Consider the following 15,981-nt stretch of genomic DNA (forward strand, 5'->3'; position numbering starts at 1 on the left):
GGCCCCAGAATCAGAATCAGGGATTTCTCCAAGGAGCCCCGGTTGCTCTCAGTGGAGAATGGTATTTAGCAGCCAAGATCTGCATGCTGGGTGGGTTCATCGGCCCTGGGGTGTTGCTGCTGCCAGGAGGTCAGTGAACACAGGGAGACAACACTTGACTCCACAGATGCATCCATTCTTGTTTCTGTAGGTCTGTATTCATTGAATTCATGAATTTGTACTGGTATCTCCAATTCCGATCTACCACCACAGTGTTCACTCTGATTTTCTCCCTTTCCGTATTTGTAATTCCTCCTTGGAAGTCAAATCTGGCTCCCATTATTCTCAGTGTACTTGTATATTTGATCAATTCCCTTATAGGGATCTAATCTCTCACTGCTGCCACTGAGCCCCCAATCCCACTAGGGCACTCTCTTTACTCTACCTGGGCTTGAACACTCTGGCTGGGGAATACTGTCACACCCCATCCCCCCCACGCCACCCATCTGACCCCTCTCAGGCTCTGACACCCACACCAGGCTGCCCTCCTCACCCCACACTGGGCCATGCCAACTCCCCCATGGGTTACCCTCCTAGGAGGACACCCTCCTCACCACAGTTGGACCAGCATGGCCCACACCCCCTTTCCCACACAGATGGCTGCCTTGCCCCATCCTAGCTAATGGCTTCTGGGCTGAACTACTAAGGAAACAGAAGAAAAACATGACAATAATCTTAATATAAAAGAGGAATGGTATGAGACAAATGCCAGATTGGTGCATCTCTGAAATCTTTGCAGGTAAAGTTTGCAAATAAAAATATAGTTAATGACAGGTGGTACGTTTTCATTTTTAGAACAGTCGCAATCCTGAAAATTTCCACATTTAAGTTTTTATACAGGAATCACATCTGAGAGCCCGGGGGCTTCTACTTAAAAGAATACTGTGGCAAGTTATTTCATAAAGCAAGAAGTCATTTTATTGTGTGAATAATCCCTCTTAATATATCTGTTCTGTAAAATTTGATTTTCACCAAACATGATCTTTTAAGATGCTAGTACTTTAGTATTTAGTGAACTTTATATCTTAACTCATCAATATACTCTAGGATTTTACAACTTACGCCTAAAACAGGCAAAATGAAACATCATTCATTCCACTGTAATACTGAACCCCAGAGAAGTTTCTTTCCCCGCCAGTAAAATGAATTAAAAGAAACATTTAGGAAGTTAATAGTCATAGAACGTCATCTCAAAACGAGTCTCAGTGCATCTAAGTCTGGAAAGGGGTAGTTAAACTGAGAATTCATAAAGTAATTTTAATGCAAACATGTAATGATTAGAATTTTAGGGATATATAATTACCTGTATATTTACTTAGAAAATATGGTCCGAAATTCATCCAAGTAGGTTAGAAAAAAAGCACAATGCCACTCCCCTCGCTTTTGTGTTATGAACTGCCATCAGAAAAGAACAGAACACCTTTTTTCTTCAAATGATCTTGGAATCAAGGGAGTCTGGTGGACAGCAGGGATCCATCCAGCAGGTGTAAGGTGCCCACAGTGGGCTGCCCCCAGGCTGATACACAGTGACGTGGGCAAGGGTGAAAAACAGAAGGAATGGAGTATTAGCATAGGACTGTGCATGTCTCACAGGAACCTGGGAGCAGGAAGGCTGACCCAGAGTCAGAGCAAGGATGAGACAGGTGGGTCCTACCTACACCAGATAAGCAGAGGAAATGAGAGAGTGTTAACTCAGCGCACCTGACCTTCTCCGCTAGAGGCAGATTTTAAGGCTGAGTCTTCCCCTGGCAACCCTGATTAGGGCAGTCAGTTCCTACACTGGCAAAGGAGTGTAGACTACTGTTATAAGCATAGATCTGGAAATCAGACTGAGTTCCAATCCAGGATTCACAGTGTATTAGCCGAACAATCCTGGGCAAGGTCCATAACCTCTCTGTGCCTCAGCTTCCACGTGACACAGAGATCCTCAACACTGGAATGGGGACGAGGGGAGTCAGGAGGAGCCCCCTCTCCCCCAGGGGAGTGCTGGACCACTGAAAGGCAGGTGTGGGGAAGTGATGTGGGGGCTGCCCCAAGTCAGAGGGTTTCTCAGGATAGGTTCTCCTCAATGCTCTTTGGTAGCTTCTGCCTCCTCTAGGACAAGAAAAACAGAGTGGTAAAGATCCAAGGCAGGCAAAAGCTCTCCCGAGAAGGTAAGAGTTTGGGATTGTGACCTCAGCAGCTTCTCCTTCTCCCTCCCTCACAGTAGCTCTGCTGCTGCACCTGCTGGAGGACTGCCCAGGCTTCCATCGTTCACACAAGTAGCCCAGAACCTCACTGGAAGCATGTCCAGTTTAGGTCAGTTACAGACCTCATTTCACATCATTCAGGGAGTTCAAGGGGAGGCTCAGTGCATCGTGAGCCTCATGCAGCGTCTCGCTCTAACCGCTGGTTCCTCCTCCAGCCCCGGTAGACTTGAGGGCACTGCTGCTTCTTGGAGTTTACCTCCTTCCACACCCAGGGCTCGGTTTGAGCTCCCCGATGCCCGGATTTCTGGAGTAACTAGCCCTGCCCTGCTTCAAATACCCAATGCAGCAATGGATCTCTGGAGTCCCCAAGTTCACACAGCTGCTCAGGATTCTTGGATGGGTCTTATTCTGTTTCCCAGGATCAGATCTCCATTCTCGTTGGTCCCCTTTACCAATTACACTGATCACATATGCACGTGGACATTTCTTCATTCTCCACATACTAAGCACCCGGTCTCATGGTAAGCTCTGGGCATACGTACACCAAAGCTACAGATATCTGCACATACCAAGACCTTCAGGTTAGAGCACCCAGTGAGACACCAACTAGCAGATCAGCGACTGTAGAGCAACGTGGCTGCCGCTAGACCAGGATTATGTACAGAGCACAGGGAGCCCAGGGAAGGCAGCCGCAGTGAACAGAGAGGAGTATGCATGCGCGGGGGTGCAGGCAAGGCTGTTACCACTTTGACTCAACTGTACTTTATGTATTGACATTTCACCAGTCTCCCAAAGATTACTTTCCTACAGTACAATAATACAACAAGCCCTGCACAAATGTAGCAAAATCTTCCCATTCCATTTATACATATAGAAATTAAGCTATTATGCATAAATATATTTTACACATAAAGTATATTATCTAGATTCTGAGTTGCTTCTGTGGGTTAATTGGAACAAAATTCTGACACACTATAGTGGATGGAACTTGTCTGTGAGCTCGTTTCTACAAGGTGAGAAAGATACAAAACACATGATATTCTATCCCTATTGAACTTGGAACAGATGACCCTTTCTTAAGAGCAACAACTTTACCACCTGTTTCAGAATGAACTATTAATGAGTTTTTTAAAAGCCACTGGAGGGCAAGATAGCAGTGGGCTTTCTGAGTTAGGAGATTCCAACTTAAAAACCACAGAGCACATCAAGTCATAGTCACCACCTGGTAGGATGAGATTTGGGGTCACTGGGAGGACCAAATGGCCTTACAGATTAAGTAAATGAATGCCAAAGCAGACAATCTGCTTGACCCTGAGTCTAAATCACCAGGCCTTACACTTGAAAGCAATATTACATCACTTTATTGTATTCCACTAACTGAACATGGGAGCTCTTTACATGAAACCAGTCCATTTAAATGAACGTCTATGCCACCCATGTCTTCTTCTGGATACTTCCAAACCTGTTGTGAGTTCTGAACCACAACTTTTAGAGGGTATATACACATTCCTCAACCCCCTTTTCTCCTTTTAAAAGCCATGTTCATCTACATTCCCACTTAAGATCAATTTATATTGCCCCATTATTTTGCAGACTATGAAGAAGTTTTCTCAGAAATATACTCTAAGGTACATTGATCTCACCATCCTCATACATACATTTACATTTGCCATGGGAGGTGGGTGGAGGAAAACAGGTATTACAGGATACAAACTGGCAAATTAATCTCTTTCTGGAATTTTAGCAAAGAGCACTCAATTCTTGTGCAATTAGAATGACTTTCAAACATGAAAAAAAAGAATAAAAACCCTACTGTGATTTCTTTCATCCTTCTGCAACTTTGGGAAATTACTACATGTGGTATTAAAATCTGCATCTGGCCCTCAATGAAATCCACAAGTGATCAAATATCTTCTAGTATGAAAAGGAAAATAAGATTTGTATCCAAGGGGCACCTGGGTGGCTCAGTCAGTTAAGTGTCTGACTCGATTTCGGCTCAGATCATGATCTCAGGGTTGTGAGATCGAGACCCACGTCGGGCTCCATGCTGGGCATGGAGGCTGCTTAAGATTCTTTCTCTGCCTCCCCCAGCCCTGTCCCCCCCATATGAGCTCTGTTGCTCTTAAAAAAAAGTGCATCCAATTTATAAATATCAATAAGCTCCTTTACAATAAGATAGTCCTTTCCCTACATCCAATCCACAACTGCTTGCTTCCATATTTTGCTTTCCTATTATTAGGACTGCATCCAACCCACAATTTTGGCCTTTCTCTGCACATCTGCAAACCACAGGAGAACAACCTAATGTGGGAGTAGAGACCAGGCCATTCTTGAAAGACCAAGGGCCAGCTCTCACCACCTTGGGGCTGAAGAAAACTCAGCGACAGGGTATCAGTTAGTTCTGGAGATGCCCACATATGAATCAAGGGAGAAACCATCAAGGCTCCAATGCATTTCTCATTATTCCTCCAGTCTAATTCCTTTGCTCCTGAAAGCCTTGGGAGCCTAAGAATAAGCCGCTCCCCTCCCCCCAACAAGTTCTATATTTAAGCTCCGCAGTTAGAGAAATTCAGACCAGAGAAAGGATTTAAAAGGTTAAGGAAGGAAAGGTTCCCCGATGGCAAGGTGGCTGTAAGAGCAGCATGACTTTCCCGGGTTTTGCAGAGCCATCCTTTGGGTTTTAGCCATAGGCTCTAAAGACAAATGGGGCCACACGAGGCACAAGCATCACTGGGAGGACCAAACTACCTTACATGCCTCAAGCAGAGGTGGGCTACAGCCATTCTCCTCCACCCCCATTCGGAAATAATTCTTTTGATTGTTGACCAGTTTCACAATCCATTTTCCCCTGGACCTGTTCTCTCCTACATTTGTTCTCTGCCTTTTCTCCATCAACATCCCAGCTCCCTCCCAGGCCCCTCCCCAAAGACACACGGGCAGAGTTAGGCCAGGTTGTGCAATGCACCAGGGAGCACCAGGGGCTGAAATCCAGCCTGCACCGTTCCCTGAGCCCCACGCCCTGGTGATGGGCTGTGTCCACCCAAGAAAGGGAGGCCTTTCTCTATTTTGCACAGAAGCACCATCCTCACCAAGCTTGAACCGCAGGGACAGCATCTGCTCAGCAAGGGCACCACTTTCTCTTGTATGGACTGGGGCCAGCTCTGCTTCCTGCCCCCTATGCCATCATCGTCAACTAAAAAGCGTTCTTCCATCAAAACTAATGCTTTTTGAGTCATCGATAAAAATATTTCTTTTTAAAGCACAATATTACATTAGTATATCTTTTCCCCTGGACAAAGAGTTTCTCTTTATGTCCAATAGCACAGTTTTAACTGAAGTAAATGAATAAAGGGTTTCGAAGAGTGCCTGGCACATAGTCACATGGCGAGCTCCAACTAAGTATCAGATGTTTTTATTCTTACCTTTTAAAATTATGTCATTCAATGCTGGTTTTACCCAGCAACTCAAATACTTTTAATAGTGATGGGAGGGAAATCTACCTTAGATTAAGAGAATGAAGTGTACCTGCTTCTGATCCGTATCTGGCAAAACGATTGTTGAAAACTGAAAAAAAAAAAATCACACCTGCAAAATGTCTTTAATTAAGCCATACATATGCAAACCAATGAAAAGGACATCTTGCTAAGAGGATAAAACGAGGTGACATACATAGATGCTTCTAGCATAATATAGCAGGAGCTCAATAAACATTTTTTAAAAAGTTTAGGTAAAGGAAGTAGAAAAATTCAAAAGCAGTCCAAAACTAAAAAAGGAGAGCAGCCTGGGATCATCATGCACAGAAGAAATAGACCTTGGTACAAAATAACCGTTATTGCAGTCAATGAATTCCTGCTCTGTATTCACTTTGTGGGAGGCATGGAAGAGGGACTTTGAGTTCCTCTGGAGGCACTGCATGTTATCAGGATATGTTAAGCTCTTCACAATTTATCAGCTGAGCATGGTTACCCTTCTTTTATGTAGGGGGAAAAAAAAAGGAAGCAAGCATGCCTGGCCTCAAGGGAAGACATAACCACCCAAAAGGCGGTTAAAATAAAATGTGAATTACACCATCAACTCTTTATAAAACTCATCTATGTGGAATCCCCCATCCACGGATCATTTCAGATAGCTGAAGTCTTCCTCCAGTGGTTTCCTCTGCTGTTCTGAACAAAAGGAAAAGGAGGGAGAACTCAAAACTAGGGCCTGGGGTAGCCATGGGTTTGCATTTCAGACTCATCCCTCTAGTTCTTAAAGGCCTTGACATCTGGGCAGTTAGAGACGTTTCAGATGGAACAGACATTCCTTCCCAATTTAGGATCTGGCAAACAGAAGTCTTCCGTAATTTGCTTTATAAAATGAAATGACCATCACCGAGCACTGTGGGTAGGTGGGGATCAGGGCACTGGAAACACGTGTGTCTGTTTCCATATTCCCCACGTGACCGTCTGGTGGCCTCACCTTACTCTGCACGGTCCTGCTTTATGCAGGTCACCTGAGCTGCTCATTTTAAGGTCTCTGAGCCTGAGTCTCCCTAGGTGGGCCTTTCCTCTCCTTCTCAGTTGCTGAAATTCAGTGTCCCACATGGCGTTTGCTCTTTGTAGGAGCAGGTATTAGGAGTCTCAGGGGTGGCCTGGGAAGGCAGCCTGGGCTTCCTGGAGGGCGTGGCCAGCCTGGAGCGTGGGCCTGGTCTGAGGTGGGCTTCCACTGTCCAGGTCACAGACCCGCCCTGGGCCCGACTGTCGGCCTGATTCATCAACTGGCTTACGTAGACCTCATCTCCAGCATGGCTGCCTTATCAGCTCAGAATTCTGCGATTCTGCAAACTCTGAATAAGTGTATCAGCTGTGTAACTTGAACGATGCAGCTGTATATATTCTCCAGAAACCTTTAGCGGATTCTGGGCTTGAATCGCCAAGGTTGGCACCACTAGGTGACGTTTCACTGTCGTCTTCAGCTCCTCCTCACCCTGGTGGTGGCTCTCTACCAACTATTTATGTGGAGCCCTGGATTTTCAAGCTCTGCTACACCACCCTGTCCTCTCCTATCACGGGCAGATTTCTCCCTCCCTCCTTTTCCTTTGCATTGCCATATTCTTAAAAAAAAAAGAAAAAAAAATTCAAACCAGAAGAGCAAATGTATTGACTGTTTCATCTCATGGTTTTGGCAAAATCAGCAAGTCGTGTTGGAATCCTACAGTACTGTCCTTTCATACCAACTATTATATACATGCCAAAACGCGGGGTGGGTACGGCTTGGTTTCTGGCTGTTTTTTGCAGGGTGAAAATTCTGACTTTCTTTCAGGAGAAAACCGTAGACACACGCTGTGTCTTATAACTATGTTGCTTCAAAACTATCATTTTGTTTTTAGTTATTTTTCCCCCAAATACTAGCTTCCAGCCAGATTGTTATCTTTGTGTCAAACGGCTCACCACTCCCCTGCCCGTGCGCCTTTGCACAAATGGGATTCAACTGCTTGTAAAGCCGCAGCGTTAAACCATTATTCCCGTGGGGTGGCCCGCCGCAGGTGTCCCGGCCCTGGTGAGCGTGCTCTGTCCCAGGGTGTCAGCAGCTGGGACTCAGCTGCGGCGTGCCTCTTGTTCAGTGCCTTCTGAAGAGAGCAGAAGCAGGGAATAAGCTACAGCTAGATGTCTGCAGCTTGCAGATAAGAAACATGTTTGGTGACATAGGAAAGTTCTCAGTGTCTGTTGTCTGCTTACTGTTTACCTGGTCAGCATGTGATAGGATTCCCATGGCAAGCATTACGAGAGCAATAAAAAAGTGTGCGCAGAACACTTAAGTTTTCTGTTCTGTGGCGAGTTTTTTCAATCCGGAGCTTTCTTTAAGGAGCCTCCATCCATTAGAGGTGTAACAAGGGACTCTTTTCTGTAAGGATGTCAGCAGTCTCAAATCCTTCGTGGAACGGGGCAAGTTATAAACATGGGGAAATAAATGAGCCCCGCTGAATAAAATGAATGTATGTCATGTCACTTTTTTAGTTTACCAACCTCAGTGCAATTTTCCCCATCCAATTTTCTGCTCTTGAGTTGGCTATAGACATGGAAATGGAATAATCAGTCAGTTAAGAATGGTCTACAAACAACAAAGGAGCCCTGGGAGCAGGGCGGAGGAGCCTCATGTTGTGAGTGGCTGCTCAGAAAGCCCGCGTCGCCTTCCCTCCTGACCCTGACTGCCTGGGCCTGTGCGAGACTGATGGAGAGGGCGCTGCAGCAGGAGAGATCGGCTGCCCTCGCTGGGTGCTGAGCCGCAAATCCAACCATCTTGCAGTTCCTGGGAGACCGAAGGACAGCAGAGTGGTAGGGACTGAACAGTAACAGCAACTAGAACGCTAAGAGTTGAAAACCATTAACTCTATGCAAGTCGACATCAGTGAGAAAAGAAACCTGAGAATTAACAGACAAGGATACTCAACATGGCTTGGGTGCGAGGACACCCTCACTTTGTAGGAAAAGGTGAAGGAAGAGAAGAAGAAATCGACCATGGCCAAGAAAGCCTAAGGACAGGGCCCTGCATGAAGGCCAGGCGCGAGCAGAGCCAGGATGTCGCCCGTGGCTTCCCTCTGCACATGACGTCGCAGGCCCACGCCCTCCGTGATCACAGTCTTGGAGAACTCTCATCACATTTCATGTTGACCAAAACTTCTGGTCTGTGAACCACAGTGCTCCCTACAGACATGCAATAACGCTCTGTAGCTTTAGTCCATAATCTCCTTGGCAAATCAAATCCTCTCCCCCCTCTCCTCCTCCTCCCTACCACGTTCTTGTCCCCCCAACACACACACACACCCTCTCCCAGTGTCTGGGATCTGATTTTCTAAATGTATTACCCACAAAGACAAAGCAGAATAACATTTCCATCTCTCGGGAATAATAAAGGAGAACATCTGGGAGTTGGAAGAGTAGGCAGCAATAAATTAGCCTTAAAATTTGGCACGAAACATTAACTTCTACGCAACAGAAGGTTTCTACACAGTCCTTGAATATGTCCAAAATGGCAACAATTAAAGAAGTAGCAATGTTGGTTTCCACACCAATCATTTGTATTATCCCAAGATCCACCTGGAGTGACTGCTCTGTTCTACCATCAGAGAAGTGAGAAAGTGAACTTCTTCCCTTAAACACTAGACTGATTTTGCTTGATTGAATATCAGAACAGAGAAACAAGCTTCAAATCTTTTAAGTGCAAAAGCTACTCAGATATTAAACACACACACACACACACACACACACACACTCCAAAAAACTGCCTCCATTCTCTGAAAGGCGATGTTCCAGGAAATGAGGGGCACAGCTCCCGAAACTGCCAAAGGTAAGGGACAGAACCAGTGTGTGGATGCAGAAGGCCACCGGCCGCAGGGCTCCCCCCCTCCCCCCGGCTTTGTCACTTCTCACCTGTGACAAAGGCCTGGCTAGCGCAGCATGGGGAGGGGATCTGGGAGGAATTCCAGGAGATACCGTGCGAAGTGTGCTCGGCACAGCGCTTGCCTGGCAAATGACCCTTAGCAAGCGGTCGTCTGTACCCGCTAGCTGAGCAGGAGGCCGAGCCCACAGACCGTGTTTCCCAACAGACATGCGCGATGGTGATAAGCCCTGGGGAAGGGCAGGCCACGGGGGAGGCAAGCCAGCCACGGGGAAGTAATGCCACATCGGATCAGAGTAACGACAACAGAAGGGAACCGATGCCTGACAAAAAGTTAACGTCTCAAAGGTTAGACAACGATGAAAATAAGGGACCTTTCTCTATTACATGCGTTTTGGGTTTTTTTTGTTTGTTTCCTGCGATAAAGTACGGGTCTAGTTTTCAGTGTGGAGAAGAAGAGGGTATCAAATGTTTTGCTTCAGACAAGTGTCAAAAATGGCCCATTTGAAAGGCTCCCTGAGGCAGTGACGTAGGGGAGAGAATGAGGCCTCCCTCGGTGTCATTCACAAAGGGGCAGCCAGGGGCCTCTGGCCACGCGGGCTGCCCTCCCTTCAAAGCTCCTCCGACAGCCACCCACACTGACCTCGTGGGTCAGGCTCACGGGCCAGGCCCGCCCGCAACGCTGACGAGCTGTGCGGACCCGAGCAAACCCCTGCCTTCCCAAGGCCTCAGTTTCTTTATCTGTGAAAAGGGGAGACACGCCGCTCCGCTTCTGCCTCATGGGACTGTTATGACCATCAAATGAGATGTGTGTGAAGCTATAAAGCAGCACAAGAATGTAAGGAATTCTATTATTAGAAAAAACAACCTATTTGGAAACACTTCCCTTATATTTCACACACTCGTGCCCACAGCGAATGCTTAAAAAAACAAAAAAACAAAAAAACAACCTTCTAGAACGGAACTGAGATGCTGACAAAGGACTAAATAACTTAGGACATGTTTGGAAATGATTAAATTCTTAAATTATTATATAGGTAAGCAAAATTATTCTTAGGGACCTGGTAACAATGCATGCTAATCAGCCTCCGGAGAAGCAGTAATTGTCAACCATTCTTGGCAAAGAGCCAGCTGTCTGCCGGGTGAGTAAATGCCTCAAGAAACCGAATTAGCTTTTTCAGAGGAGCCAGAAAACTGAGCCCTGATGACACGAATCCCGATAGCGAGGGGGCTCTGAGCACGGCCCCTGCCTGCAGAGTTTTGCTCCCTTCTTCCCTCTGAATGGGATTAAAATGAATGCAGTCGCAACTGGTTTATAACTGCCTACGTGTTCACCGAAAAACTACCATCAAATGTGTGAAAACTCAAGACACTGCCACTAAGAGAATTATACGTTTGAAAAAAAAGGGAGACCAGTTATGTGAACTACCTGCCCTAAGAGCTACTACGTTGGTGGCACGAAACTGCCTAGGTGGGTCTCCCTGGGTAGGAATTTGTACTTTACAGAATAACAGCCCTGCCTGAATATCCAACAATACCAGCTCACACTTGGCTGAACAAGTAGTTCAATATACTCCTATTATAAACTTGGAAATTGTCAATTATCATATGGTTTCACTTATTTGTGGAACATAAGGAATAGCATGGAGGACATTAGGAGAAGAAAGGGAAAAATGAAGGGGGGGAAATCAGAAGGGGAGACAAACCATGAGAGATTGTGGACCCTGAGAAACAAACTGAGGGTTCTAGAGGGGAGGGGGGCAGGGGGATGGGTTAGCCTGGTGATGGGTATTAAGGAGGGCACATTCTGCATGGAGCACTGGGTGTTATACGAAAACAATGGATCATGGATCACATCAAAAACCAATGATGTATTGTATGGTGACTAACATAACATAATAAAATTAAAAAAAACAAACAAACTTGGAAATGAATCTGGAGAAGGAGACTGAGCGTAGCGTAACTCCACGACTGGCTCAGAAGGCAGAAGACCAAATAGAAAGGAGCCTTAGCAAAGCACACTACAGCCAAGCAAGTGCGACTGAGTGCCATTCCAAGCCCGTGGACACTCTCCACTCCGTGTCCCCCCCGTCAAGAACCCCCACAAGCCAAATAACAGGTGAATTATTTCAGATGCACGTTAAAGCAACCGCATGCAGTTTTGTTTTGATTTTTCCATAATGCTGATCAAACAAAGAAGCAACATTAAATGCTATCCTGGAAGCTTAGAGGGGACAGTTTTGCAAAAAATATAAGGCAGATGAAGCAAGTTGACAAGTAGTGTTGACATGTATTTCTCATATAAAAAATATAACTGCAACATTAGCGTTAGCGTGATACAGATTCTAAAGCATCGTCACCACATTAAATGGGACTACACAAGAAAGCTGTAAGATTTCTATAAGCCACTGCAGTGCCTTGACTTTGCAGCCACATTATGTATGTTTTAAGCTACTGACAGATGCTCACGAACATGAGCTACCCAAATTCCACACCACTGGTGATAGTGACAAGACCTGACAGGTGTAATTAAGCAACCGTGAGTTCAATTAAAAATTTTATTTGCAAAACTGGCTACATTTCAAGACTCTGATTCTTTCTTAAGACTCAGTTAATTTTGAAAATTCAATGCTCCTTAACGCGTGCGTTCTGCTACCAAAATGGAGACTTTAGTTAAAATTATTATTACAGTTGAACACCAAACGGGAATTTTCAACCACTGACTTATTTTGTTTCTAATTCTTTTAGTCTTGGTTCATGAACTTATGTTCTTCAAAAGTTATAAATAAGTCTTAAATCTAGAAAACAAGTATTGTTTCCTTCCACCCGCCTATTTGAGGAAACCCAAAATCTGTGTGAAAAGAACACCCAAAGTGTCTTCCCTAACAATGCAATCAGCTACAGTTCCCTTCAGTTGGTTTTTCTGTGTGGTGTTTTGCTACAGCAACAGTATGGGAGGTTTCTATCCTCAGATGCCCTCTCCTGAAAACCCTTTATGCTCCATGAAAAGGGTTTAGCCTCCAAGACATATCAAAGTCTATCACTATAGATTTACTATTGACTGAATATTCTTCTGAGGTTAAGAACAATTACAATTGCTGAGTCTCAAAATAAACAAAACTGATGAAGATCTATTTTAGCATCATTTAGATCACCAAGCGAGATTATTACATAGATAATCACAATTATGCCATTCATGAAGGAGATGTGCGGGCATCATGAAGCAAAGCGAACAGCACATATTAATTACTGATACCTCCTTTGCTCAAATTACTCATCAACTGTGAGACATGTACCTTGACAATTTCAAAACAGAGGTTTAAGTAAAACAACTACTAAAATTCCCAGCGTCTCAAAAAAAAAAAAAAAAGAAAAGAAAAAGAAAATCAGGAAAAGGAAGATATCCAAGAAAAGCACTAATCCCACACCATCATTTTCAGTCAAAGCAGGTAATACAGCACCACACTGGTCATCTCCTTGACTACTTCTCCCCGAGCTGTGAAGCCGGAGGGTCACATTGTCTTGGCCCATGTATCCCAGCACCTCACCCAGCTCCCTGATACACTACAGTTGGGAGGAGAGGTCTGAGAGAGCCCCTCTGTGTGGCATTCATCACATTCTCAAGGTTTCCCCCGACCCTGCCCCCACCAAGTCTACCCTCCCAACTTTCTCTCCCACTGATCAAATACTGAACTTCAAAAGGCCATTTCTGTGTCCCTCGAGTCTGAATATATATTAAGTGTTCCACCAAAAAAAGGTGCATATCCATCTTCAGAACTCCAAAGGTTGCCTTGCCCACCAGCCCCCTCCAAAGCTGCCCCTGATACGTAACTGCAACTGACTCCAAGTTCAGTTCCTTTCAGGACACAGAGACCTGAACCCTCTTCCTACCAAGAGGACAAACCAAGAAGAAACTGCTTGATCAAATTCATCCTATTGGACGAGGAGAACTGGGAAGAGAAACTGAAAATAAGGAGAGTCTGCAAAAAGCAGTGCACATGGGCATATTATCATGTGTGAATATTTTAAAAAATACTCCCCAAACCCAGTCAATCCAACTGGTGAGTACCATCAACATCCAAAAATGAATTGAGAAGAAGAAAAAAAACAAAACAGCATCACTTCTTGTCCCAAACTCATCCCTGGCACCTGTCAAAGTCACAGCATCTGGCTTAATACCTTCTAGCGCCGCCCCCCTCCCCTACCCCCCCAAGCTCCATGCCTTACGGTGACAGACTCCCATCTCAGCTGGCTGGCTTCCCTAGTCCCTGAGCTAAGGTGAGAAAACAAGACAAATGTTCTGGCTCTGCATCCCAATTAATTTAAGAACTTACTTCCCTGTGGATCCTACTTTGGGATCTACGAGTTTCAATGAATGACATCATAGTGACATTAGGACAAGCCTTATAAAGGAGTTTATAACATTACTGCTGCATGAGGTCCCTATTGGTCATTCAGAAGATTGATACGTCCCTCAAGAGAAAAACGAAATAAATCTAAGCTTTTTGCTGGCATCCTTCTCATTATCCATGATGCTCACTCTGAGCCCTGCTCTTGGTACTTCAATCCCCCTTCTCTACCACTGGCTTATTAACTTTACCCCGGAACACATTTTGCCCCCCTCTATCCTAAAACCACCACCAGCCTTCCCTTCATCGAAGTGCCAAACTTCTCAGGGACCACAGTCCATCTGCTGCTTCAATGACAGCTCTTTCCCACTTGCCCTCTGTAAGCTCTTCCAGGGACCGGCCCCAAGCTGCCGAGTGGGCTCGCCCCCAGCCTTCCCACACTAACCCGACCCTGCCCAGCCTGCAAGTGTGTTGCTCCCAGCACCTGCAACAAGCTTTCCTTTCTGGATCTCCTTCTGCCTCCCCTGGGCAAAGCCCTCGCCCGGCCCGGAAGGTAGGACACAGAAGAGAAATACAGGTAATTCCTAATGATACAAACTGTAACTTCATGCGCATGTGTGAGAAGAGAACAGATATCCTTACCTAGTGGGTTTCTCTACTTCCTGAGGGAGTGATAAGGATGTCTCCCAAGGCGACTCCCAAGGAATTCCTGTTCTTTATAATCTGATACTCTAGGCAGTCTGCTGGGAGAATCACTTTTTGACTTTAGAAATAATTCTAAAGATGAACCTGAGTCAGCAAGAAGAGTGAAGGGCAATGAGTAGCAAGCTACAGGTCGGGGTAGAGAACCCTGCCATCCACTTCCAAGCCAGGCTCCCCAGAAAGGCACCCACGGCACACATAGACCCCAAACCTCCTGACTCTAACTCCCGACCCAGCTTTCATCCCCAGCACCTCTGCTGCGTCTGGCCATTGGCCTCAGCTTGACTTCGTAGTCACGGCTCCTGCCTCCCCTCCCCGCAGGGCAGGTGTGTGCTCAGCCCAAGTGCATGCCCAGACCGGCTACTGCAACAGGGGTCCCTGTCCCTTCCAGCCTCCAGAACCCTCGCAGGTAAGAGGAGGGGTTATGGTGAATTGTACTGTTCTCCGCAACAGCATCAGGTGTTGACGACATGAGCTTGGCCGTGGAGCTGCCACCTGCGGGACTATGACAGAACCCTTCAAAGTCAGAATCCTCTTCCTCCAAAAGCAGATCAATAAGGCAGCATCGAGAAGCTTCAGTTGTCCGCAGGAAGCCTGTCACGGGACACCCCTTCCTCATCTCATAGGTCATGTCTTTTGATTCCCCTGGGGGAGCTCAGCTAAACCTGTGTGGGGTCAGGGTTCCAGACACAGAGGCTCTCCCTCAGAGGCCAGGGGCCCAACCTGCCGGGAGGAGAACAGGGCAAGCCTGAGGCCAACGATGTCTGCTATCTGCCTGCAGATCATTGATTTCAATGTTCCACAGAACCGCACTTCCACTCCTGGGGAGAGCCAACCTGTATGAATTTGCAAGGATTATGAGTTTTGGTAGAAAGGATTTTTCTATTTAAAACAAGGAAAAGAAATGACTTAGCTGGATCTGTGGGGGTTGGGGGTGGGAATTAAAGAGTCTTTTTAATAGTATCCATACCTGACCCCTGACTTGGAATTCAGTCATTTGGCAACTTCACCAGCTAGAAGTAGTAAACACAAAATACCAAGTTTAATATTTTTATTATTATTGTCGTTGTTATTATTAAGTAGGCTCCATGTGCAGCATGGAGCCCGATGCGGGGCTTGAACTCACAACCCTGAGGTCAAGACCTGAGCTGAGATCAAGAGTCAGACGCTTAACCAAATGAGCCACCCAGGTGCCCCCATTTAATATTTTTATAACAAAATTTCTCTAGAACTTTAACATCAAATACCTATCTTATTTCTAGTCACCAATCCATCTATCCCAAATATATTTATTTCTCACCACATGCCAGGTATTATGTTTAGAG

General features: G+C 45.7%; 1 protein-coding gene across 3 annotated transcripts in view; it reads right to left on the bottom strand.

Moving 5' to 3' along the window:
- Positions 1-15,981, bottom strand: part of PELI2 (pellino E3 ubiquitin protein ligase family member 2) — a 199,264-nt gene that overhangs the window by 76,876 nt on the left and 106,407 nt on the right. Inside the window, exon 1 of one of the 3 annotated variants that reach the window (XM_034992667.1) lies at positions 9,638-11,275. The exons of the other annotated variants lie outside the window; for them this stretch is intronic. Within the exon in view, the coding sequence (XP_034848558.1) occupies positions 9,638-9,892 (255 nt within the window). The 5' untranslated portion in view covers positions 9,893-11,275. Of the gene's footprint in view, positions 1-9,637; positions 11,276-15,981 lie in introns of those variants that run through there. 3 annotated transcript variants of the gene reach the window in all.

This window comes from Mirounga leonina, unplaced genomic scaffold, assembly GCF_011800145.1.
Source record: "Mirounga leonina isolate KUSES-001 unplaced genomic scaffold, KU_Mleo_1.0 Mir_82, whole genome shotgun sequence".
Lineage (NCBI taxonomy): Eukaryota > Metazoa > Chordata > Mammalia > Carnivora > Phocidae > Mirounga > Mirounga leonina.